This window comes from Myotis davidii, unplaced genomic scaffold (assembly GCF_000327345.1).
Source record: "Myotis davidii unplaced genomic scaffold, ASM32734v1 scaffold46, whole genome shotgun sequence".
NCBI classification, from domain to species: Eukaryota; Metazoa; Chordata; class Mammalia; order Chiroptera; family Vespertilionidae; genus Myotis; species Myotis davidii.
Window position 1 is genome coordinate 1,415,402 of NW_006383006.1, and position 27,219 is coordinate 1,442,620.

A 27,219-nucleotide genomic window follows, 5' to 3' on the forward strand; every position below is an offset into this window, starting at 1 on the left:
GGAGGGGCTATTAGGCAGGCAGCCAGGTGAGCAATTAGGAGCCCCCGGTCCAGGATTGTGAGAGGGATGTCCCACTGCCGGTTTAGGCCCAATCCCCGGGGATCGGACCTAAACCGGCAGTCGGACATCCCCCGAGGGGTCCCAGATTGGAGAGGGTGCAGGCTGGGCTGAGGGGACCCCACCCTCCATGCACAAATTTCGTGCACCAGGTCTCTAGTTAATATATATGTGACAAGAGATTAAAAAGGTAATCTGACAATTATATTTGAATCACTCACTCAGAAGACCAAGTTCCTAGAGTCCTACAAGTTGCTAATCTCTTGAGGTCCAGAGAATCCCAAATTTGTATCTACATAACTACTCCAGTTTATTCTATGCCACATGGGTTTGCATCTACTTGAGAGGCCAGAGCTGATAAAGGAACATTCTATATATACCACCTTCACTTCCTCTTACCGGTAGTTACTTATTAAAGTTTGGTGAATGATACAGAGTCCCCTGGCGTTCAGGCTTGGCAGAGTGGACAGAGTCTTCCAGTACAAGCTCATTGACGGGGTTCATGGCTCCACAGTACCCCACCCACAGTTCCTGTGAACCCCATGCCACCCCATGCCAGTCCCGGAGCTGGAAGGGACCACTGAGTTCACTAATAAGGAACTAAGGCCTGAAGAAGGGGTGATCTGTCCAAGATGGTGAAGCCCAAGCCTCCAGCTCTCCTAAGGTTGGCCTGAAGCCAGAGAGCCTGTGGCTTCATGGCACCCCTGAAAGGTGCCCGGACTTTATAGTCCTCCCACATTGTACATGTCATGGGGCACCCCCAACCCCAGATTTTCTTAGTCTCAATATTAATATTTTGTTTTTTTATCTAACCAAGTCGCTTTTAAGATGTATATACCCTTCAAACCTAACTATTTTCATTATAAATATAACATATCTTCAGGCAATACAGAAGGAGCATAAAAATACATGCACAAGGTTAGTCATCACAACTTTATCATAAGACCAAGGCCTATACACTATCCAAATAACCAAAATATTGTGATTTGCATTATAAATGATAGTACATCCACACAATGGGATATAGTCATTATAAATGATGTTGTATAGCCCTGGCCAGTGGTTAGAGTAGCAGCCCAAGCACCGAAGGGTCCAAGGTTCCATTTCCAGTCAAGGGCACATGCCTGGGCTGTGGGTTCACTCCCCATCCCCTGGTCTCCCCTGGTCAGGGATCATGCAGTAGGCAATCAGTCAATGTGTCTCTCACATCAATGTTTCTCTTTCCTCTCTTCCTTCCACTCTGAAAAGCAATGGGAAAATATCCTCTGGTGAGGATTAAAAAACAACAAAAAAAGTCACGTTTTTTCTAGATAATTAGGAAAATTAAATTTGCTTTGATGTGGTGTGAGATGATATGAAGGAATTATTAATTTTATTAATGGGAAGTATGATTGTTTAAATGAAAGTTCTTATCTGTTATGAGTGAAAATGGAAAATCAGTAGGTGAAGTAATTCTTACTTCTGATTATAATTATACATTTTATCTGTATAGAAATGCATGGGGGGAAGCTAGAAGGAAGTACTTCAATTTAATAGCATCCTTGGAGAACAGGTTATGGCTGGTTTTATCTTCTTTGTACTTATCTGTCTTTATTATCACCATGTGCAAACTTGTGTGATAAGGAAAAGTACAGTCGCCACTATCTCCTGGGGAGCAGAGCACTGTGAACAGCTGACCTGAGGAACCGATGGGGATTCCTGCCGGGAAGAGGCAGGCTCTCCAGGAAGCTGGCGGCTGGTGGTTTCCTGCACACAGAGCCTGTGAGTTCACCGTGGCATGCACAGGGCTTCAGCACCACCCTCCTGAAGCCTGGATGGAGCCGGTCCCAGGGAGCTGCCTCGGGGCGGGAAGGGGGCAGTGCCTGGACCAGAATAAGCCACCTTCTTTCACAGCTCCCTTCTCTCTGTGGCTGACCTGCTGCACCCCCACCCAGCCGGCTGTGCCTCTGCCTCCTGTTCTGTGTGGAGCACAGAGAGGCCAGTCAGTGACCACCAGTGGAGACCTCCCTGGCTCAGCTCTGGGCTGTGCAGAACGCCTCGGGACCACACCTGGGAGGCTGAGGCAAAGGCGCAGAACCAGGTGATACTCAGGACACAGGTGCTTCCATAGGCTGTCCGTCCCACCCCGGGCCACCCCTTCACACACACATGGGATTGGAACTGAAATCCAAGAAGGCCTCTCACACCTCAATCCAAAGAGGTTCTCAGTCCCCAGGGCTTGAGGGTGATGGGAACTCTGTAAAACTCCTTAAGATCATCTAGCCATGATTTTCAACCTTTTTCATCTCACGGCACATGTAAACTAATTACTAAAATTCTGCAGTACACCAAAAATGTATTTGTTGCCAAGCTGACAAAAAAATAGGTATAATTTTGATTCATTCATGGTTATCGTTGTGTTGGCTGTTATTTTTTTAATTTGTCAATCTAAGGGAAAAGAGGTCAGTGCCCCTGACTAGTCAGGTATTGCATGTTTTAAAAATTCTTGCAGCACATTGATTGAAAATTGCTGATCTAGCCCAACACTGCCATTTAGAAGGGAGAAAACCAAGGCTCGGATTGAAGTGACTTGGCAAATCACACAGTGAGTTGATGGTGGGTCCAGGTCAGACAGACCTAGAAATCCTGACATTGAATCCTTTTTTTTAAAGTTTATTTTATTTTTTTTAAATATATTTTTTATTGATTTCAGAGAGGAAGGGAGAGGGAGAGATAGAAACGTCAGTAAGAGAGAATCATTGATTGGCTGTCTCTTGCACACACCCCCACTGGGGATTGAGCCTGCAACCTGGGTATGTGCCCTGACCAGGAATTGAACTGTGATCTCCTGGTTCATAGGTAGACAGGCTCAACCACGGAGCCACACCGACTGGGTTGGCATTGAATCATTTACATCTGCCTCTCATAGGCCTCATGGGTCCAAGACCAGAGGACAGAGGCTTCTTCCCACCCAGTAACCACAAGAAGTTCCCACAGAGGGTGAGATTCCGCGAGCAATCTCTTGGCAAGAACAGCATCCATATATCCCATGCCACTGTCAGCTGCCCAAGGAAGAACCTCAATGTCTGACTCAGTCGGGGCTTTAAGGGGAGAGGGAAGGGGGGCTGAGGGGTGGAGGCTGTGGGAGCATCACTGTGCAGTTCCAATATGGCAGTGGCTGCGCCAGGAAACATCTGCTGCTGTTTAGAAGGCACTTCCCTCTGGCGACGAACTCCGAGAGCCAAGCCTCCTTCTGCATCCTGTCCTTCCTGAGCCCTGGAGGACCTGGGTGTGTGGAGGGGGACAGGGATGGTGGAAATCTGCCTGCCGTCAAGGGATGTGGGCCCTGCCGTGTGGCTTCTGTACGCCAAGCCTCAGCTGAGATCATGTGCACATTTCTGGGAAAAGGCGAATATCCAATCCTATCTGCTTCCCCGTTCTTAACTCTGGGCCAGCTAACTTCCTGTTGCCCCCCTTTGTTCTCCCAGAGGGAGCAAAACAGGAGCCAGGAAGGGAGAGGCAGGACTGTGCTGTACAGTAGGACTGGCACGGCCTGAGAACCGGGACTTGGGAGGCCAGAGGTGACTTCACATCAGCATTTGCTGTAGCAAAGGTGGACAGCAAGTAGGAGTTTCCAGAGCTGGGTCCGCTTTTTCCTTTGACATCCATGTTGCAACCTTCCCCTTCCACCCTCTATTTGTCTGCGGGGCCCTTCTTCCCAGCTCTCCACCCTTACTCCCTACCCAGTGCTGGGAGTGTCGGCTGGGTGGGGTCCTAAGTGTTGACTGAAAGTGAACCAGGTGTCAGGCACCAGTGACAAAGCACACAGGCTTGTGGGGAAAGCACACAAAGCTTGTTAAATTCATGGGAAATTAATATTTTGGTTCCGGGACTGAACAATATTTATTGAACGCTTAGGGGTGGTGTGAGGAATGAGTTCTTCGTGATCAGGGTATTGCCCCGCCAGGTAGGCACTGGGATGAGTTCTCGGGCTTCCTGCAGCCCCTTTGAAGCAGAGGATGTGGCGTCAAGGGAGCCCGGGAACACTGACTCGGGCCCCCTCACCACCCCAAGGACTGACTTGGTGGCCCACCCACACCATCTCTTGCCACCCTCTCCGCCCCTGCTTGGGAAGCTGTGAAATCACTGCAGCTTAGAGCCCCTCGGGGGATTTGGAAATGGAAAGTATTCCTTGAACTGCTGTTTCATCTTCCAGAGTTGCCCGTTTGGCAGGCATCGCAAAGCCCATTTAACAGGCCAGGAAACCGAGGCTCCATTGACATAAGAGACCCAGCCCAATTATTACTGTGTAATAAGTGGCACGTCTTTATCCTCGGTATTCCTGGCTTTCCAGGGGTCCCCTCTGCTCCTCAGCCCCTTGCAGGTTGAGTGGCCCCCTGGCTCCACCAAATCAGAGGAAAAGTGGCTACTTGGGAGCTTCACACAGTGAGTCCGCCTCCTTCAGCATTTCTATTGCTCCACTAAGCTGGAAGGAGAGGTGTGTGTGCTTTTTTTGTTTTGTTTTAAATATCTTTTTATTGATTTTGGAGAGGAAGGAAGAGATAGAAACCTTAATGATGAGAGAGAATCATTGATTGGCTGCCTCCTGAACACCCCACACTGAGGATGGAGCCCACAACCTAGGCATGAGCCCTGACCAGGAGTCAAACTGTGATCTCCTGTTTCATAGGTTGATGGCTCAACCACTGAACCATCCAGCTGGGCTGGAAGGAGAGTTTTGATAGAAAGCAGCCAAGAGTCTGGCCCTAGAGCTAAACAGAACTCAAAGCAGGCATAGTGGGCGATGTGACTACTAAGTGTGTGTAGACGGAGTTTCAAGATCCTACCCTCCTCCAGAGATGACATAAGAAAAGTAGTGTGTGCCCGGTCAGTGTGGTTCAGTGGTTGAGCATTGACCCATGCACCAAGAGGTCAGGGCACATGCCCAGGTTACTACGGGCTCAGTTCCCAGTAGGGGCCATGCAGGAGGCAGCCCATCGTTGTTTCTTCCTCGTTGACGTTTCTATCTCTCTCTTCCCTTCCCTTTGTCTCTATCTAAAATCAATAAAAACATACATATTTTTAAAAAGCTCTAAAAAAAAAAGGTAGTGTGTGACCTGAGCAAATTAACCAATTTCTCCATTTCCTTAGCTGTAAAATAATCACATGTATTTGGCTTACTGTAAGAGATCATTAATGTTAACTTCTGACAGTCAATGAAATCATACTCGATGCACAAAATGTGCGGCTTTCAAAAATCTTGGACCTCCCCTTTGTGAAAAGATAAACCTAAGCCCATTCCTCCTTAAACAGAGGCAGAAATTATGACAGCAGCCTGGCACTACAAGCAGAATTTATTGCCCAAAGCAGGTTGAGGAATTCCTGGTCACAGTTTTAAATGGTCACAAGAAAATCAGAACCTCTTCAAAGCCACCCTCCACCCCCAGCTGGAGTGAGGGATTAATGGCTGCAGCCCAAGTTAAGTCACAGCTGCTATATCCTCATTTCTGAATAATAATCTTAAAGTCACAAATGGGCATAATGTGATTGACTCTTACACAGTAAACTTAAAATAAGGTCACAATTTTAGAGAAATTGTTCATATAGAAAGACATCAAGAGTCTTAACTGGCCAAGGAGGGGACGGTTTTCTGTTTATGGTTACCAGAATTACATGGAATTGTATAATAATCCTGTGGAGTTTGAGCCTAGAAGGGGATGCTATTCCTGTGGTGCATCAACCAAACCCTCCTGGCTGATCAAAGGCATGATTTAAGGTCTCCCGTGAGGGCCCCTGTGACTCTCCTTAGGCAGGCATCTCCTGGTTGCCTGTGACAAAGAAGTCTGCAGTGGCTGGGGGTGGGGGTCGGGGGTCGGTTAGGAAGGTTGCTATTCACCTTGCAAACACAATTCTCAGGGGTTGAAAATGAGGCAGACTTCAGTGTTGAGATGTTCCCTGACTATTTCTACATTTGAGGAATACAAGTTGGTTTGATCTCATGTGGAATTTTGGTTTTATAATTACCCTAGACCCAGAAGGCCAGTTCCTTATTCTCCCTTTGTCATCAAACCAAATAGCACCTATGTCTAAAAACACTGTGCTCTCAGCTAAAACTGCTGACAGCCCCTCATCCCAGGTCCCGAGGTGCAGATTTTCCTGAAAATCAGCTTCGGGACCAGTGACGTCTTGATAAAGTTGTCTCTTCATAACTCAGCCTCCCCAGCCCCCACCTGACCAGTCACGATGGAAGCAGGAACTCAAGGGATAGATTTCTTCCTCACTTGACTCGGCAGAAACAGGTCATTCTGACTACAAGTTTCTCCAAACTGTCCCTGTTTGTGTGTTTAAGGCATACCAACTGCTCTGTGTAAGGCTCTCTGCTTATAATGAATTATTTTAATCACCCTTACTACTTAAAAGAAACTTCTGCCTTAAAGCCCACCCTTGCCTAGCCATTTAGCCCTGAGATGCTGAGAGGGTGGGAATGAGGGCAGAGCCCAACTAACATCAGGGATTCTGGTCATTGGGGTCGCACTTGATCATGACTTTCAGACCCAAACCCTTTTTGGATGTTTCAAAGGCCTCCAGCGCTTTCTCCAGAGGAAACCTATGGGTCACTAAAGACTTGACATTCACAGACTTGGATGCAAGCATTGAAATCGCCATCGGCCATCTGTAAAAAAATCACAAGTGTTACATTCAACCTTCAGGAGGAAAGGGCCAGGCCCCCAAATGTACCAAGCACATCAGCTTGGCCATGTTCACTGACAGCACTATGGTTCTGCCAGGTCAATTCTACAAACCAAAAATGGAGGGAATGATCTTAGAACTTGTCATTTGGGAGTTCAGAGGCTGTTCCCAAATGCCCACCGGCCCCTCTTCAGTGTCTGTTGTGAAGCCTAGAACTCTTTTGGCATGAAGGCATGGGGCCTGTGGAGGCCGCTGTGAAAAGGCAGATCAGCCTCAGGGAGGCAGGCCAGGATAATCCAATCACACCCCTAGCCGCAGAGCCTGAGAGAGTTTACCGGAAAACTGGCACTCTGGTGAGGGAAGGGTTAGACTCTAAAGGTGCGAGTAAGGGACACTGAGGAACATGGCAGAGCTCCCAGGGGAGAGGGCGCGGACACAGAGTGTGGGCTGAGGCACAATAAGTCTCTCTCACTTCCCAGAGTGGGCCCTGGGGCTCTGGAGTGAGAGGCAAGGGACTTGAGGAGTTCTTGCTGTTGTCCTTTCCCTCCTTCTTCCCTTTGAAGAGGGAAAATGGTCATCAGGCCACTTAAGTAAATGGAAAATAGAGGGCCTGGCAGATACCCAAGAAGAACATGTTCTAAAATCCCCTTCCTTCCTTCCTTCTTCCCTCCCTCCCTCCCTCCCTTTCTTTCCACCTTCCCTTCACAAAGTCCTCCCTCCCTTCCTCTGCCATCTCTGCCCTCCTGTTCTTTTACCAGGAATGAATCCTCTCTTTGGACCTCTGTCATGTCGCATGGCTATCCATGTGACCACAGATAGCTCGTCATGAATAAATAGGCAGAGACTCTTAGTCCCAGAGGCCTGCCCTGGTCTTGTTGGCCACTCGCCACCCCACTCACCCACAACATACTCACGTGTTGCAGTATCGAAACACGCCCTTGATATCCACTTCGCGGATGGCTGCATGCACTAGGGGCACATTGACCATCTCGGAACCCAATCCTACAAGCATCAGGGTCCCACCAGGACAAGTGGCCTGAAGAGGAAGTAAGAACAAGAAAACCTGAAAGATAAGAAAATGCAGACTTCCCGCTCATGGCAGTGTTACCAATATCTTCTGACTGCATCAGGCGAGTATCCAGAAATTACAGGAATGATTTTCTCTATTCTGCTCAACTCTTCAACATGGTGACCAAACTCAACAGAGCAGCTGAGTAAACATCATCTTCCTTAAAAATCCTGAAATAATACACTCCACCACGGGAGGACAAGCAAAATGGGAGCATTTTCGCTGTCCACAACGTCCCGTGAAATAGCCAAGGTCCTCCAGACCCCAGTGAGAATCTCCCCTACAAACAACATTGATCTTTAGCAATCCTGGCATGTCTTTCAACGCTTTACTAACTCATACCAGATGTTGGCTTCAGCTACTTCCTCATCTCAGCGCCTGCTCCTCCTCCAGTGTGCCCACCCACAAGACAGGACTTTTGTCAAAACTCTAAGGAACCACCCTCTTGTGGCGGGGGGCGGGGGGGGAGGGACTATTACGCACTATACAAATGAGGACTACTGGAAGTTTGTGGTTTAAAAACTGCCTCATACGTGCAAGCTGGCATTTAGAAATATCTGTTCCAGAAACATTCATCCCGATAGTATTGGTCATAATGGATTTTGTCTTCCTTGAACATCTATCTGCCTTATCAGTTCCCTCCTGGAGTAGGCCAGAGAGTGCAATTTCTCTTGACAATCTCCACATAACTCCTGTGTTGCGCCTGCTCCGGAGAAGCAGAAAAATGTTGCTGTATCCACTGGAAAAGTGGGAGCGAGAGGTCAAAGTTGTGAGTGAGCCACAGAAAACTGAGAAATGTTCTAGGAAAACTGCTTCCCCACTATTTCCTCTTCACCTGGTGAGGAGGGAGAACACCCTCACACTGGCCATCCCAGTTTGCTGGCCACAGGCGAATGCTTGGGCTACCTGATCGCTGTTTCATCGGTGTGACCTCTGCACGGAGATGACATCAATTCTACCCTACGCATTTGCCACTTCTCCTCATGAACATTACCTACTCATGATCTGGCAGGAAAAGGACTCTCAGGTATGCCCATAAAGGTGCCTCCACCTAACCTGCCTGCTGATGGGGCAGCCTGTAGCATTCTACAGCACCCGTCATGCATGATGGCTCCACCTCCACTCAGGAGAGGCTCAGGCCTCAGGCCTGGTGAGGCTCTTGGGTCACATTTACCTTCACGCTCACCTCAGGTAGCCTGGTAACTGGGACCCCACTGTGAACAGCTGGAGATGCCAGCTGTTCCCAGCTGCTCTTCAGGCAGGAGAAAAGAGGAAGGAAAGCCTCGAGTTGAGAAGCCATGCCTTTTACTGCCTCTCTGTGCACTGGGGTGGGGATGGGGGCGACGGTGTGCTTGATCTACCAACAACTTGAAGACAATAGACGTACCTCGCTCACTATCATAGACCTCGAAGTGCCCAAGACATGTCATGAACTGACTGATCATACCCATCACCTCTGAGTTTTGGTTTCTCTGGGTCCCGATGCGAGGGTGCCATCTGTTCCTTCCTCCTGTCACCATTTAATCTGCCCCTGATGCCATGGGCATCTTGGTAGGAGGAGGGCTTGGCAGCTCTGCCAGGTACCGGGCCGGAGGGCCATGCCACACTGACCTCAGGGGCCAGCTTTCCCTGGGATGTCTTGCGTGGTTCGAAGTGCCCTTGTGTGTGACCCAGCTGTGACTCAGAGGGAAGGAGGAAGCCCAGCTGCTGTGGGGAAACAGTCTGGGAGGCAGGGCAGGAGTCCCAGTGGTGGCAGGTGCAGCCGGGCTCTCCCCAGCCCCACCCCTCCCGCCTGAGCATGACTGCCCACGGGCTTCTTGTTCTTTCTTTCCCTTCCTCTCCTAAGCGGTCGACAGAGTAAGGAAAGCACAGGCATCGGGGAAGTGTGCTCAAGGCAAGTCACTAGACTGCTCGTAAAACGATGACTCATTTCAAGGCTACTGTGCAGACTGGGGATATCATGTTTATAAAACACCTAGCAGAAGCCCTGGCACACGGGGAGGCTTGGGACCTGGCACGTATTTTTTGTCTCCTCTTTTCCTCATACTTTGACATGTCAATGCCACTTCCCCTCTCCACCTCCCTGCCAACTTCTCATAAATTACAGGTGAGTCCAAGAGGGACTTACCAGGTACTGATAGCGTATCCCCTCCTAATTCTGGAAGAGGACAACAGTAGCCAACTGTGACCCTGAAAACTCAACTTTGTGACTAACTGAACTATTGGCTGTCACTTTCTAAATGACTTAGAGACCACAGTTTTCCTCAATAAAACAGGATAAGAGTTTCCCACACTTAAGACACGCTTCCCTGTTCCTCCTAATGATCCTTTATCAAGAGTACAACTTTTATGATCACAGATATGGTCGGGACAGAAAACCCTGAGGTGTGGGTCACTTATCTTCCAAGGACTGTGTCTTCCAAGGACTGTGTATATTTGTTACCCTGTTTAACCCTCACAAATACCCAATGAGAATGTTAGGCAAGTGCCACTATCTCCACAAGAGAGAAAAGAAAACAGAGATACAAAGAGATCACTTAATTTTGATGGGGGACCACAGAGCAAGGCAGTAGAGAAGCTTGATCTTAGGACCCCTGACTTCTCAGTTCACTACCCCCATGGATTCCCAGCCCTGCCCGCATCCCACTCACGTAGATGCCCGCCTGGATGGCGGCCTCCGCCCCAGTGCACTCGATGGTGACTTCTGGCTTGCACCCCAGGAGGCCTTCCACTTTACTGGCGATTTCCTGCGGGCTCTCATTGGTGATCTGGAGGACAAAGTCAGCCCCAGCTTCCTTGGCTTTAGCCAACCGAGAGGCAGACAGATCTAAAGTCGAAAAAAGGTTTTCTTCAAACTGAGAAACTGGATGTCGGATTAGGAAGAAAATTAAAACAGAGGTGCAGCCCTGGCTCAGTTGGTTGAGCGCAGTCCCGTGCATTGGGCTCCATCCCAGTAGGGGGCGTGCAGGAGGCAGCCAATTGACGTTTCTCTCCCTCTTTCTCTAAAATCAGTAAAAACATATTTTTCACACACTCCCATACACACACATATCTACTTACACGCGCACACACACTCTCTTCAAACACTCACTTTCACAGATACCTTCTATACACACTCTGATAGCTTCTCCTCACACCCTTCTGCATTCCCACTGCCCTATTCATCCACACACCTGCACACCACACAACTCTACACACTCATCCACACATACTGTGATAACCTCTTCTCACACATATGCACACTCTCAGATATCTTACACACACACAAATATTCTCTCTAACAAATGCCTTCTCCACATACATACACCATTTGATACCCCATGTGCTTCCAAACACACCCACACATGCTATTGGATACTCTCAGCTCACACATATACACTCATGTCTCTCACTCATAGCACACACCTCACACACAAACATCCCTATAAATATACTTCCCACTAGCTTCACATCACATACATACACACAAACACACCCCCTGTCTCTTGGACTTAGGCAAATGAACCAAGGGCTGAGCCTCGCTTTAGGACTAAGTAGGCAGTATGGGCATCTCAGGTCCATACATAGAGAGCCAGGTCTCCTGCTCCCAGCAGCTTCAAAGAAGGGTGTCCTCCTGAGCTCTGACTTGGTCGTCCCCTGAGTGGGCTTCTCAACCTTGGGACCCAGAGTAAAGGGGAGAAGCCCCTTCAGAAACCCAGTACCCGCTGAAGGGAATAGGTCTTATGCTTCTGCCTAAAACTATAGGCCAAAGGGGAAACTGTTTCCCCTTTGAGGATATTTTTAACAAGAAAACCTTACCAGTCACCACCACTTGAGCTGCGCCCATTGCCTTGGCCACCAGCAAATTGACCAATCCAATTGGCCCTAAATAAAGCAGGAAATGGAAGACATTTGTGAAAGATGAAGCATCAGTTCTTCCCCCTTTGCAGGCCAAACAAGAGCCATATCTTTTGTATACCTCTAGCATCTATCCTAGTGCCTGATACATAAATGAGATCTTAACAACAGTTTACTGAATCATGAGTAAATAAGTACATGAGGAATTATTGGCTTGTAGGGCTGGATTCTGCTTGGTATTCTCCTTAACAGAGTTATAAACTTTCCACTTACTCTTTGGTACTGTGTGGGGATAATGTCAAAGAACCAGAGGGTTCAAGGAAGCATACATAACTCAGAGGTTATCTCAGGTCTGGATACATTTTCCTGTTCTCTCTTTGACCCCTACCTCCCTAGAACCCATCACACCTTCCCAAGGAGAGACATATTGTTTTATGTGCCCTGCGAGGATCAGCCTGGAGTATCCTTAAGTGAGCTGGCTCCCTGAGTTGAGGCAGCTGTTCAGGCAGCCCCAAGATGTTCAGGTGACTAAGAATCAGCTTGGAGACCACCTGCTTCCCCACAGTATCTACCTGCTAGATGGCATGATGGTTTTAATACAAAAATCCACAAAATAAGGCTTTTCAGAAAATCTTTGGGAATTTTCTTTTTGTAAAATAATTTTGTGAGTTCCCCTAGAAAGCAAAACACTGGAAAATACCTGAAATGACCAACAAAGGGATTAATTAAATAAACTACTGTGGGATACTACACTGTTAATAAAAAAAATTATGTCATAACTCTTTTATATCTGGCATGAAAAAAATGTTAATATATATATTTTTAAAAGAGTAGTTTAGAAAAAATAAAAAAGTATATTCACATGATCTCAGTGAAAAAAAGAAAAGAAAAGAAAAAGAAAAAGCTCTACACCAAAATATTAATAGTGATTCTCTTGGGCTGATGGGTCTATAGGTAAATTTCTGTGTATGCACATATGGTGTGTATGACTTGTCTTTTTTCCCCCTTTAATCCTCTCCTGAGGACATGTTTAGAGAGAGAGGGAGAGAGGGAGAAAGAAACATTGACTTGTTGCTCCACTTACTTATGCATTAACTGGTTGATTCTGATATGGGCCCTGACATAAGAAATGATTAGTTGCCTTCCATATATGCCCCAACCGGGGATTGAACCAGGTATGTACCCTGACTGAGAATCAAACTGGCAGCTTTTGGTGTACAGGATAAGACTCAAACCCACCTGAGCCACTCCAGCTGGGCTGACTTATCTTTTCTGCCTAAGACAAAAAGGTATTTTAAAAATCTGTCACCTGAATCCGACGGCCTCCTCGCATACTGAGGCAAGTCTGTTCTATACCTATCACCATACTTAGGAAGCCCTGTGGTCATGTATTTGGCTCTGCCAAAGAAAAATCAGCGCCCAGCCAGTGTTGCTCGGTGGTTGAGCGTCGACATATAAACCAGGAGGTCATGGTTAGATTCCTGGTCAGGGCAAATGTCCGGGTTGCAGGCTTGGTCCCAGTGTGGGGTATACAGGAGGTAGCTTGATCAATGATTCTTTCTCATCATTGATGTTTCTATTTCTTTCTCCCTCTCCTTTCTTCTCTGAAGTGAATAAAAATATTTTTTAATAAAGAAAAGAAAAATCATTCACAAAATTGTATGAGCATTAGCTCAAAATGGATTGAAGTCTTGAACATAGACCTGAAATTATAAAACTCCTAGAAGAAAATATAAGCAGTAAGCTCCTTGACATCAGTCTTGGCAAATTTTTTTGGATTTGACACCAAAAGCAAAGGCGATAAAAGCAAAAATAAACAGGTAGGATTATATCAAACTAAAAAGCTTCTGCACAGCAAAAGAAACTATCAATAATGAAAAAGGCAATCTAGCCCTAACCGGTTTGGCTCAGCAGATAGAGCATCTGCCTGTGGACTCAAAGGTCCCAGGTTTAATTCCGATCAAGGGCATGTACCTTGGTTGCGGGCACATACTCAGTAGGGAGTGTGCAGGAGGCAGCTGATCGATGGTTCTCTCTCATCGATGTTTCTCTCTATCCCTCTTCCTTCTTTTCTGTAAAAATAATCAATAAAATATATATTTTTTTGAAAAAGGCAATCTACCATATAGGAAAAAATATTTGCAAACCATATACTATTTGTTAAGGGGTTAATATCCAAAAGATATAAAGAACTCATACAACTCAACATAAATAAATAAATAATTCAATTATTTTCTGGTCAAGGGCACATACCTGGGTTGCAGGTTCAATTCCTGGCCTGGTGAATGTATGGGAGGCAACCAATCAATGTGTCTCTCTCACATCAGTGCCTATCTGTCTCTCTCTGTCCCTTGCTACTTCCATTTCAGTCTCCCTAAAAATCAACAGAAAAAACTTCCTCAAATGAGGATTAACAATAACAACAACAAAAAGTGGGCAGAGGATCTGAATATACATTTTTTCAAAGAAGACATACAAATGGCCAATAGGTACATAGAAAAAATACAAACAAAAAATCCCAAGCTAAAAGATATAGATAACAGGGTGGTTGCTAGAGGAAGGGAGTGGCAGGGTGAGTGAAATGGGTAAAGGGGGTCAAAAGGTACAAACTTTCAGTTATACATAAGTCATGTGGATATAATGTATAGCATGGTAACTATCCTATATAATAAAAGGGTAATATGCAAATCGACCAAACGGCAGAATGACCGGTCACTATGAAGTGCACTGACCACCAGGGGGCAGACGCTCAATGCAGGAGCTGTCCCCTGGTGGTCAACTCTAGTCCTATATAATAAAAGGGTAATATGCAAATTGACGGGAACAACTGGTCACTATGACATGCACTGACCACCAGGAGGCAGACGCTCAATACAGGAGCTACCACCTGGTGGTCAGTGTGCTTCCACAGGATGAGTGCTGCTCAGTCAGAAGCCAGCTCATGGGTACCAGGCCCAAGCTGTTAGCTGGACATCCCTTAAGGGCTCCCAAGCTGCCAGAGGGATGTCTGATCGCTCAGTGCTCGGGCCTAAGCCAGCAGGTGGACATCCCCCAAGGGCTCCTGGACTGCGAGAGGGTGCAGGCCGGGCTGAGGGACACCACCCCTGTCCCCCCTCCCCCGAGTGCATAAATTTTTGTGCACCGGGCCTCTAGTAGTTAATAATACTGTATTGCATATTTGAAAGTTGCTAAGAGAGTAAATCTTAGAAGTTCTCATCCCAAGTAAAGGAAACTTGGTAACCATCTAGTGATAGGTGTTAACTAGATTTATTGTGGTGGTCATTTTGCAATACTGTTGACCCTTGAACAAAGGTTTGAACCACGCAGGTCCAACTTATATGCTGATGTTTTTTTAAATAAATACCTACAGTACTATAAATGTGTTTTCTCTATCTTATGATTTTCTTAACATTTGTTTTTCTCTAGCTTACTTTATTGTAATATATGTAACATGCAAAATATGCTTTAATAGACTGTTTATGTTATTGGTGAAGCTTCCAGTCAACCATAAGCTATTAGTAAAGTTTTGGGGGAATCAAAACTTATATGTGGATGTCCCTAACCCCAGTGTTGTTCACAAGTCACCTGTATATACAAATATCAAGTAATTACATTGTATACCGGAAACTGACATTACATGTCAATTATACACCCTCCCTCCCAAAGTGTATGAGGAACACCAGATCATAACAGTAGGAGCATGTTGTCTAGGTCACCAGCAGTTAGAAGTCTAGAGCGATTCCATCCGAGGCTACTAGGGTTTGCTGGGTGGAGGAGAGAAGGCAGCTTCCCAGCGCAAGCAGAGTGCTGGTTCATGGGGGGGCAGGGCTCTACTCCTTTCACTGGTGGTGAGCAGGGCCCTCCTCACTCCTGGATGGACCAGAAGGCCACTTCTCTGGTATGATTTGGAAGTTCCAATGTTGTTCTTTCCTTTACTATCAAAAATAATTCCCTAGCCAGTTTGGCTCAGTGAATAGAGTGTCGGCCTGTGGACTGAAGAGTCCCAGGTTCAATTCCGGTCAAGGGCTCATACCTAGGTTGTAGGCTTGATCCCTGGCCCTGGTTGGGGTGCATGCAGGAGGCAACCAATCAATGTGACACTCTCATCATTGATGTTTCTGTCTCTCTCCCTCTTCTTTCCTCTCTGAAATCAATAAAAATATTTTAAAAATATTTCCCTAGTTTCCTGTCAAGGGTTGAAATGTAATCCCAGGTTGCATTCTTTAAACAAATAAAAGGGTCCTGTTGCCTAGGAAATAACATTATTTCTGCAGATATGCATTTATTTAGCAAAGTGCTAGCCACCGGAGGAAGGGACATTGTAATCTTTTCCTACCCAGAAAGATCCCAGGACCAATTTCAAATTTCATCCTTTGGAGGGGGAATGAGATGGGCAGAGGTGCCCCCACATTCTCCCTTAATGAACTCATAAGTAGGGTATCATCTGTTTCTTACCAGCTCCACATACAAAGACCTTGTTCCCCAGGGTGACTCCAGCTCGCCGGCAGGTATGGATCCCCACAGACAGTGGCTCAATCAGGGCCCCTTCCTCAAAGGTGACATTGTCAGGAAGCCTGGGGAGTCAGCCGTTCAACACACTCAGTTAGTCCCTCTGGGTTGACAATCATTTATTGAGCATTTATTTATGTGGTGGGCAATGTGCTAAGCAATTTATGTAAATTCACTCATGTGAATCCTCAGATTACATGTAGTAGGTAGTATTATCCCTATTTTACAGACAAGGAAACTGAGGCCTGGAGGATTAAATAACTTGCTCTAAAGGTTCAAAACAAGTGAGAGGCTCAAAGGATTTGAAATTGAAACCAGATACTGCATACCCATAAGCCTCATCCCAGCATCTCATTTTTTTTCTCAAGCAATCCCGACTATCAGCAGCTTTGAAAAATAGTGACTTAGAAGCTGGCGTCACTCTGTTCATTGTTTCCCCATTACACGTTCCAGAACCACATCGACGGCAGCAGCTGCCTGGCTGTCCCGCGCCTGGTTAAGGTGGGGAAGGCCCCTGACTGTACACAGCTGGTTAAATGCTGTGTCACCTTCCTTCACCACGGGGTTCTTGGTTTTCACTTCCAAGACCACTGGTATCTTGATCCTTTTAACCATCCTACTGATGATGACAGCAAACATTTGCCTAAGGCTTTACAGGTTAGCCAGCTTTCTCCTCCATTATCTCATTTAATCCTCACCATGACCTTGTCAGGTGATAAGGACAGGCTTTATTTTTACCTTCATTTTACAGAAGAGAAAACTGAAGCTCAATGACATTAAGAGACTTGCTCAAGGTTAAAATGCTAGTGGGTAGAAAAGCAAGGTTTGAACCCAGGGCTCTTGATTCTACATTCTCTGCCAGTCCCATTATTAGCTGATTCTTGGTACAAATAGCTCTGTAGTTAATATTTAATTTCTGCTAGTTCTTAACCGTCCAGTATTTATTTATTCAGTGCCCCCAAAAACTCCACATAAAAACCCTCAAGTTAAAAAAACAACAACACCAAAAAACAAACCCCTCAAGTTCCAGCCTTGGCTGGTGTGGTTCAGTTGGTTGGACAGCGTCCCATGCACCCAGAGGTCACTGGTTTGTTTCTTTGTCGGGGTACATGTTCGGGTTTCCGGCTTGATCTCCAGTAGGGTGTGTGCAGGAGGCAGCTGATTGATGTTGCACTATTGCATCAATGTTTCTCTCCCTCTCCTTTCCTGTCTCTCAAAAAATCAGTAAAATATCTTTAAAAAAGAAAGAAAGAATGAAAACCCTCAAGTTCCAAAAAGAAATAACAGTGGCAGCCAAACCATGCGCTCATCCTCATTACCTTCTGTCATTGTTCACGATCCCCAAAGAATAAATCGCAAGGCCTGCAGATGGCCTGGCTGCCACCCAACACCCTTTTCTTCCCTCCCCTCTGCTTCTCTCACATCATTTCCCTACTCCTATCCACCCTCCTGCTCTGAGTGCTGTCATCACCCCTTCTACTCACCCCATCAACTCTATGAAAAAAAGTTGGAAATGGAATCATGAAAATTCCCACTCATGGACTGCCAACCACACGCTCTCAGACACATCTGCCCCTTCCCAGTTGGGCATTCCCTAAAGCTTGTATTGGATCTAAGCTGAGGATGGCCTTTGATCAGGAGCTGCGAGCTTCTCTCCCCTTCACTCTGACTTCCCTTTGGAATGAGAACACCAAGGATAAAGGGACTGGGGATGGTGCTAAGAGAGGATTGCAATCTGGGAGATCTCACACATGCAGCCATAGCCAGCAGCATGGAGGCAGAAGCGCCAGGGGGAGTCCTGGGGCTCTGCCCCTTTGGCACTGACCTTGAGAGAGTTACTGGGTCATCCTTCCCCAACTTTGTTCACTGGGGGTTGAGAGGGGTGGGCGATGAGAAGGAAAGATGAGTGTCTTCCCAGCCCTAATCTTTCATGACTATAAACACCAGAGAATGACAAGGCAATTTGGTGGTTTTCACAATAGGGTTCAGGGAACAGGCAAAAGGGTTAAAGAATAATTAAGCCAAGGAGGAAGCAGGAAGATAAACTGAATAAAGTGGGTAGGAAAATAAAGAGACTGGTAGAGAAACCAGAGAGAAGGGCTTGGGCCCATGGGCTGGGGACACAGCCAGAAAGAACCCTGGGAGGAGAGGAGAGGCAGGGGTTGCATGTTCCCTAGAGGGCCTCCCCCTTCCTCCCATCACCATCGCCATCCGGAGCACCCTCCCACAGCATTCCCTACAAAGCATCCCTCACCCGTCCCCAGCCCAAGGCTGTCTTTCCAGGCTAACCCTGTTCTAATCCCTGGACTCAAGGCCATGGCTATGACCTATGATGGCACCATTTATTGAGCACCTCCTTGGTTACAGGACTCATGTGGAGCACTTGATATACTTTTCTCATTAAATCCCGTCAATTCTATGCATTTCATCAGATTGGTTCTTTTATCATCTCCATTTTACAGGCAAGGATACTGAGTTTACCAAGTTTAAGTAACTTGTTCAAGGTCACGCTGTTGGTAAATGGCAGAGATTAGTGGTTAGTTTCGAGCTTTACCTCTTTGTTCTTCTGCCTTCAACAAAAACTTTGTTTGGCGCCCTGAGTTGGAAAGGGCCCAGGAGAGGTGGTTCTGGAACCACTTGCTAAAAGGTGGACTCTGCCCACAAAACCTGTTTTCTTCTAGAGCAGGTTTGGATGTTGACTTAATTAAACTCATCATGAGGCCTCTGGCCTGTGACTCCTCTCCAGGTTTCCAGTGGGCCCTTGAAAACTCAGATCTGTCAGACTGCCCTTGTGATTGGCATCAAGCCTCCATCGGACAAGCCCCGTCCGGGCTGACAGCGCCACCGCTGGGGCCGGGCTGGGGTGGGAGGAATCAGAAGGGAAGTAGCACAGCAGCACCCAGAGCTCCAAGGGCTGGGGCCAAGTAGGAGGTACAGCACTCTGCTCCTGCCAGCCAGACACAACTTCTCACCCCGAAACCATTTTGAATGTTGGGGTCGTGCAGTGAACACAGGGCAGGAGTTCAAGAACCACAGCTTGACTCCTGGTTCTGCTCTGTGCCAAGGCTGTCAGCCTCCTCCTGCCTCTGCTCACTCTTGCAACAAACTGCACAACTGGGCCCTCGCTGGTTTGGTTCAGTGGATAGAGCATCGGCCTGTGGACCAAAGGGTCCCGGGTTTGATTCCAGTCAAGGGTACGTTCCTTGGTTGCAGGCTCCTCCCTGGCCTGGGCCCTGGCTGGGGCTCTAGCAAGAGGCAACCAATCGATGTGTTTCTCTCACATTGATGTTTCTCTCTGTCTTTCCCTCTCTCTTCCACTCTCTCTAGAAGATCAATGGGAAAATATCCTCAGGTGAGGATTAACAAAAAAGTAAAAATAAAGAAAGAAAGAAACGGCACAGGAGACATATGTAATACTCTTTGTAATACTTTAAGCAATAAAAATAAATAAATAAATAATAAAAAAAGAAAACTCAAACATCAGAGAAGGGTACAAAATAAAAAGAGAAAACCTCGCCCTACCCGGTTTGGCTCAGTGGATAGAGTGTCGGCCTGCGAACTGAAGGGTCCCAGGTTCGATTCCGGTCAAGGGCATGTACCTGGGTTGCGGGCACATCCCCAGTGGGGGCTGTGCAAGAGGCAGCTGATCGATGTTTCTCGCTCATCGATGTTTCTAACTCTCTATCTCTCTCCCTTCCTCTCTGTAAAAAATCAATAAAATATATTTTTTTAAAAAAGAGAAAACCTCTTGCTTAGAAGATTACAAAAAGAAAGAAAGAAAGAAACTGCACACTTGGTGCCCACCTCATCATTGTCCTTGCGGAGTAAAATAAGGCCTGCAAATCACTTACTAGCACATGGCCAGGCACACGGTAATAATAACTGTGACTTTACATGCATTGTCTTATTTAATCATCTGAAGCAGAGGAAGGTTCAGTCATTTCCCCAAAGTTACTCGCTAGGAGGGAGTGAATCCAGGGCCCCAGAGTCATGTGCTGGCTCCTTGCCAGGCCTCCTCAGTAAGCCCCCGACAAGGCCACTGCTGTTAAAAGCTCTCCCTCCTGTAGCTGCAGTGGAAACCAGTAATGGAAGATGAACCACAACAAGTTATCACCAGGATGGCTGGAAAGGAGTGAGTGACTTTAGCGACCATTTTCTATTGCTGCTCTGGGTGAGGGAGAGTTAGACTGAAAGACTAAAACCGAGCACTGTGAGTCAGCCTTAGTGCTAGTCAGGCTGCCCTCCCTCTGCCCACCCAGGAGAGCAGGCCCACTATGGAGACGCCTCATGTCTGGAATTAAGAGCTAAAAAGAACCAAGTTACCACAGGAAAGTAGAAGAAAGAACACCAAACAAATGGAGGGAGAGAGGTCCCAGGTGGCAAGGCTGGGCAGGGCACTAACTTGTAGCAGAAGTTGGCATCGTGCTTATAGAACCGGCAGAGGTTCCCATCATCGGGGGGCGTGGCACAGAAGAAGATGGTTGGTGACAGGTTGTATCGGCCAATCTTGCAAAATTCATCGATTTCTCGGGGAGCACCAGGCTCGATGGCAACGCGATCGCCTGGAGAGGAAAACAGGAGCAGGCACAGAGGTGCTGTGAGGGGGCACAGGCTCATGGGCAGATACCAGCGAGGAATACCCAGGGTGATCTAAGCAAGCCCAGGCCGTTAGTGCTTCCAAAGGAAACACAGGACACAGCACAGACACACTCTGGGAGAGAATGACCATCCCACTTCTCCACAGATGGGTCTGGCTTGCCCTTTTACTAACTCATGGACCAGACCCACCTTCCCTCCAGCTCCACAGCCACTTCCCAGCTTGGGAAACACAGAACCAGTCCCATCTCTAAGGCAAGCCAGCTCCACTTCCCGTCTCAAACTGCTGCAAAAGAGGTAGCTAGTGTGTGGAGTTTGCAGACACATTTTTTCTTGACCTATTTTGAAAACATGGGGCAAGGCCTTTACAAAAGCCATACAGTCTGGTTGTGTTTAGACAATAACTAGGAATCAACTGATTCCTGGTTAGCAAAAGCATTAACGCAAACGACCCGCAGAGGCCTCCGACTCGGGTACAGCGGAGAGTGACACTCAGGCTTGTGAACCGCCCGCTCTACGGTACTTCTACTCTATGTCTCACTGGGTCTGCTTGGAAACCAAGCATTAGAATTGCTCTTCTCTCTTATGAGGAAAAATTTTAAGCACATAGCAAAGTTGAAAAACCAGTGCAGTGAACACCCAGATATCTTCCACCTAGATTCTTCAATTAATAATGAGCAACATTCACTTTATCACATACCCATCCATCCATCCCATCTATCCATCTTTTCTGACGCATTTCAAAATAGGTTGCAGACATTAGTACACTTCACCCTTAAATACTTCAGCCTGCATAGCTGAAGGTAGAGTTCAATACTTGTTTTATGGTTCTTTTTTAAGATAAAATTTTGATGTTGATGAAATGCACAAATGTTAAGTGGATCACCAGATAAATTTTAATGGATGCATTCACCTGTGTGATGTGAACCCCTGGCAAGATACAAAACAGCCCTAACCGGTTTGGCTCCGTGGCTAGAACGTCAGCCTGCAGACTCAAGGGTCCCAGGTTTGATTCCAGGTAAGGGCATGTACCTTGGCTGTGGGCACAGCCCCAGTAGGGAATGTGCAGGAGGCAGCTGATCGATGTTTCTCTCTCATCGATGTTTCTAGCTCTCTATCCCTCTCCCTTCCTCTCTGTAAAAAATCAATAAAAAAATATATTTTTAAAAAGATACAGAAAATTGCCACTGTCTTGGAAATGTCATTCCTTTGTGTTCCTTCCCAGTCTATCCCCACCTCCCCCCAAGAGGGGTGTACTAGTGGTATTAGGGCCCTCCTGAGGCTGAACAATGTGCTGTTAGCAGCCAGAGAAGAGCCCTGGGAGGTCTGCCTTTTACTAAGCGGTGATACATTAGGCCATTTCTTGTGTCTTTTGTTTAAAAATACCCGGAGAATAGTGTAGAGTCCAGGTATGTAGTTAGTGCTCATTAAAATAGTGTTGGTGGTCGGGCTGGTGTGGCTCAGTGGTTGAGCATCGACCTATGAACCAGAAGGTTGAGGTTTGATTCCTAGCCAAGGGCACATGCCCGGGTTTCGGGCTCGATCCCCATTGGGGGGCATGCAGGAGGCAGCCGATCAATGATTCTCTTTCATCATGATCATGTTTCTGTCTCTCTCCCCCTCTCCCTTCCCCTCTCTAAAATCAATAAAATAATATTTTTTTAAAAGATAGATGACCTGACTGTATATAAATTAGGAATTCTTCCATGCCTTCGATTTATTGATTCTTTAATATTTATGTTTAAATTTTATAAACAAGTATATCAAGAACTACTCAAGGTTTTATTCTTTCTAGATTAGTTGATTAGAGCTTCTTAAAGCTCTAAAGTTAGCAAATGAAACAATTACATAAAAATTTTGTATTCTAAAAGACGGTGCCCATAGAAATCCCTGTGACCACTACGATGTGATCTTCTACCTGTATGTCTCTTCCTTCTATGCCCTTTACTTTCTCCGCTGCCCAGTGAACTTTCTCCAAACTATGTTTCTAGCACTGACAATTAATTCTCCAACTTAGTATTCAAGAACTTTCAAATTAGGTGGAGTTTATATTATTCAGTTTTGTCTTCTAATTATTACATAATAACAACAATAATACAACTTACAGTTGTGTGGTGCTTTTTAAAGAGGGAGTTTTGTACAGATTATGCAAATTATCATCTCTACTAACTGCCCAAGACAGAACCTCTGCTCTAAGCAGCACAGAGTTTATTAACAACAGATATAAAACTCTTGCCTCCGTAATTTTATTATGCTGTTCCTCTTAACTGGAATATTAGCTTCTGATTTCTTCAGAAATTCAAATACAAAACCTTGCTCAAGTCTCCACATGCTGGGCAGCTCAGTGACTCTGCACACTTTTTCTAGTGTCAGAAAGACCAAGGCAGGCATCCTAGCTCTAAGGCTAGCTAGTGTATGACCTCAGGCAATCTCCATGCTTCACTTTCTTCATCTGAAAAAATAATGCCTAAATTGTAGAGTTGTTTCAAGAACAAAGTAAGTAGTTTTATGGGCAAGTATTTAATATGGAGAATAACAATATTAAATCAATAAATGTTATCTGCCTTTTCAGAATTATTATTGTGGGTTTTGTTTTGTTTTGTTTTTGTTAATCGTCACCCGAGGATATGTTTCCATTGATTTTTAGGGAGTGGAAGAGAGAGGGAAAGATAGAGAGAAACACATCAGTTGGTTGCCTCCTGCACCGGCCCCAAACAGAGCCCGGGTCAGGGAGGAACCTGCAACTAAGGTACCTGCCCTTGACAGGACTCAAATCTGGGACACTTTGGTCTGCAGGCCGACGCTCTATCCACTGAGCCAAACAGGCTAGGGCTCATAATATTATTGTTAAATGTCTGGCTCAAAGACAGGCCTATCTGCTCCATGAACCTTCCTGACACACTTGTGTCCATGACAAATGCCTTTCTTTGAACTTCTAGAGCCCATTCTTTACTGGTTTCACCACTTCACTCTATGGGCTTGTTCTCTAATTGTTGGTATATATATCCTGATGTCTGGTCTCCCCAAGTAGATCAAAGCATGCAAGGATCTTATATTCTCCTTTTTCTATAGCCCTCAAAGCACCTGGTACAGGCTGGATCTATTGTCGACACTGACTAAGCACCTGTTATAACTTAAATTTAGAGACCCCCCCCACACACACACACATACACATACACATACACTTCTTGTTATGACATATATTTAGAGACCTCGTCCCACAGGTGAGAACCAATCAGTGACTGTTTAGAAGCTATGAACCTTCCACATTGGAAGAACCCTGCAAAAACTCAGGGGGTTTCTCAACTTTACCGATGATAGAGGGCCTGACTTAACATTCCTGAATGAGACACACGTCTAGCTTCTTCAGAGCCGGTCTATCTCTCCCTATGTAACTAGGCTCAGAGAGCTTTCTAACTAACATAGGAAGGCACCTCCTACCAACCTCCCACTTCCTCCAAATAATCTGACATTATCTCCAGACTTTATAGTGGCCTCATCAGGAAAGGAAGGTTAAAGCCAACAGCTAGCTATGCTAAGACAGCTTGGATTTAATTCACTGTGTTGGGGAATATATCAGAGTCTGCCTCAGCCCAGAATTCCTCCCTCTGAGAGCATGAATCAAGCAAATCTAGAAACTTATTGGTGGTTTTCTAGTCATCCAATAAAATCAAAGATTGCTTTGCAAGCCCTGGTTGTTAGTATGTGGAGGCATATTGTGGTTCTTGGGCCTGGAACGCTTTCCCCACCCCGGTACCTGGCTTATTTCTTATTTGCCTGCTTGGCTTAATTGTCCCTTCCTCAGACAAGCCAGGGGTCTGAGTAAAATACACCAATTTCACCCTGTTTTCTTCTCTGCTATCCTCAACACGATTGTAATTAAGTAACTATCTGTGTGTCCCAGCTCTGTCTCCCACTGTGGAAGGTTAAGGTCCATGTGTTTCGGGACCAAGGCTGTCTTGCTGACTGTTGCATCCCAGTGTTTAACAGGGACCCGGCCCCGAGAAAGCATGCATAGATATTGATGTTGAATGAATAAATTAATCCATTAGCTGAAGGGCTTTGCTCACCTTGTTGTAGGTGCTTTACCAATGACCCCACTTTTACGACTGTTCCTGATGCTTCATGACCCAGAACCATTGGCTTTTTCACAATAAAATCCCCAATTCGACCATGCTGCCAGTAGTGGACATCTGAGCCGCAGATTCCAACAGAATGCATCTTCAGCAGCACCTCTGATAAGAAAAAGGAGATGGAGAAAACAAGTGAGGGCGGGAACAACCCTTCTATTACCCTGAGGCGATTCTCTAGATCAGTGGTTCTCAACCTTCCTAACGCAGCGACCCTTTAATACAGTTCCTCATGTTGTGGTGACCCCCAATTTCATTGTTACAAATTGAAAATAATTAAAGCGTAGTGATTAATCACAAAAACAATATGTAATTATCTATGTGTTTTCTGATGGTCTTAGGCGACCCCTGTGAAAGGGTTGTTTGACCCCCAAAGGGGTCGCGACCCACAGGTTGAGAACCACTGCTCTAGATGAAGGAGAGGGCTTGGCTTCAAAGGCCAGGTACACAATTTAGGCCACAGAGGAAGCAAGCTAAACAGCAACCCTGATTGAGTCTTGCAAGGCAAGAAATCTTCCACAGAATAAAATAACTGCATATAAGGGTTAACTCTACGTGCCAAGCTGGCTAGGCTACGGTGCCCAGCTGTTTGGTCAATCGCTAGATGTGGCTGTAAAGGGATTTTTCAGATTTTTCAGATATTTAAGATATGGAAACAACCTAAGTGCCCATCAATGGGTAAATGGATAAAGAAAATGTAGTACATATACATAACAGAATATTATTCAGCCATAAAGGACATGTTGCCATTTGCAACAACATAGATGGACCTTCAGGGCATTATGCTAAGTGAAGTAAGTCAGTCAGAAAAAGGCAAATACCAAGTGATCTCACTAATACGATATTGTAAAATCTAAAAAACCCAGGAACAACAAGAACAACAAAAATAAGCTCACAGACATATAGAACAGATTGGTGGTTGCCAGAGGCAGAGGGTAGGGGATAGATGAAATGGGTGAAGAAAGTCAAAAGGCACAAACTTTCAGTTGTGAAATAAGTCATGAAGACCTAATGTACAGCAGAGTAACTATAAGTAATAATTGGTGTTATCTGAAAGATGCCAAGAGAGTAAATCGTAGAAGTTTTCATCACAAGAAAAAACCGTAACTACATGAGGTGATGAATGTTAACTAGACACTGTGATGATCACTTCACAATAGATACAAATCTGAATCATTATGTTGAACACCCAAAACTAACATAATGTTGTATATCAATTATACCTCAATTTTTAAAAAACAAATACTCAAATCATTAGACTTTTTGTAAAGCAGAGTACTCTCCATAATGTGGATATGCCTCATTCAATCAGTTGAAGTCCTTAAAAAGACAAGATTGAGGTTTTCTGAAGCTCAAGACTGTGACATTTTACCTAAATTTCCAGATTGCTGGTCAGCCCTACAAACTTCAGATTTGCCAGCCCCAACAATCATGTGAGCCAATTCTTTATTTTTATTTTTTTTTATTTTATTGATTTTTTACAGAGAGGAAGGGAGAGATGGAAAGTCAGAAACATCGATGAGAGAGACATCGATCAGCTGCCTCCCGCACACCTCCTACTGGGGATGTGCCCGCAACCCAGGTATACGCCCTTGACCGGAATCGAACCTGGGACCTTTCAGTCCGCAGGCCGACGCTCTATCCACTGAGCCAAACCAGCTAGGGCGTGAGCCAATTCTTTAAAATAGATCTTCCCCCTGCCCTCTGCATACGTGTATAGTAAATCTATATAACAAATCTCTCTCGGTTCAGTTTCTCTGGAGAAGTCTAATACACTGCATAAATAAGATATTATTAGGAGGAAGAAATTTATTAATTATGTAAGAGAAAAAACTGTTTTCTAGGAGATAACTGTTACTAGACAATTAATAGACTATGCCTGATTCTTATCTTACAAAAGGGAGACTGGCAGAATCTAGGCTTGGCAACACTTCGGGAGCTATCAAGCTATGATTTCATGCGTGTGGTTTTGTTAACAACGGCCGTGTTAATTTAAGCCACTCAAATATTTCAACTGGCATTTTAACCTTCATAGGTTTGACTATTGTGAGATTCGGTGGTATTGTTGTTGTCCGTTTTCCAAGTTTAAAATAATAATGCTACTGAGCCCCTTTGCTAAAATAAGTCCTAAAGGATTACTGGCCTAGTCTGACTGAGATGACCGTGTTACAAGTATCTCCCTGAGAAAAACAAAGAGACCCACAGCTGTGCTGTGCACTCAGGTGTCTTACACTGTCCTTGCCACCAACCTGAGGTGATCCACCAGGTGTGGCTCTGTAGAACTTTCTCCACTTTTGGTTTGGGTGAACATAGTAAGAAATGGCAGGGTGAATTCTGAAATCTAAGGTAGGG

General features: G+C 45.7%; 1 protein-coding gene across 1 annotated transcript in view; it reads right to left on the reverse strand.

Annotated features, from left to right (window-relative positions):
* Nucleotides 1–5,371: 5,371 nt before the first annotated feature.
* SORD (sorbitol dehydrogenase) overlaps nucleotides 5,372–27,219 on the reverse strand; it is a 38,092-nt gene continuing 16,244 nt past the window's right edge. Inside the window, exons 3-9 of the mRNA XM_006777991.2 lie at nucleotides 24,808–24,972; nucleotides 20,544–20,703; nucleotides 16,088–16,206; nucleotides 11,594–11,659; nucleotides 10,447–10,622; nucleotides 7,641–7,762; nucleotides 5,372–6,709 (exon numbers count right to left, since the gene is read on the reverse strand). Of these exons, the coding sequence (XP_006778054.1) occupies nucleotides 6,544–6,709; nucleotides 7,641–7,762; nucleotides 10,447–10,622; nucleotides 11,594–11,659; nucleotides 16,088–16,206; nucleotides 20,544–20,703; nucleotides 24,808–24,972 (974 nt within the window). The 3' untranslated portion in view covers nucleotides 5,372–6,543. The remainder of the gene's footprint in view (nucleotides 6,710–7,640; nucleotides 7,763–10,446; nucleotides 10,623–11,593; nucleotides 11,660–16,087; nucleotides 16,207–20,543; nucleotides 20,704–24,807; nucleotides 24,973–27,219) is intronic.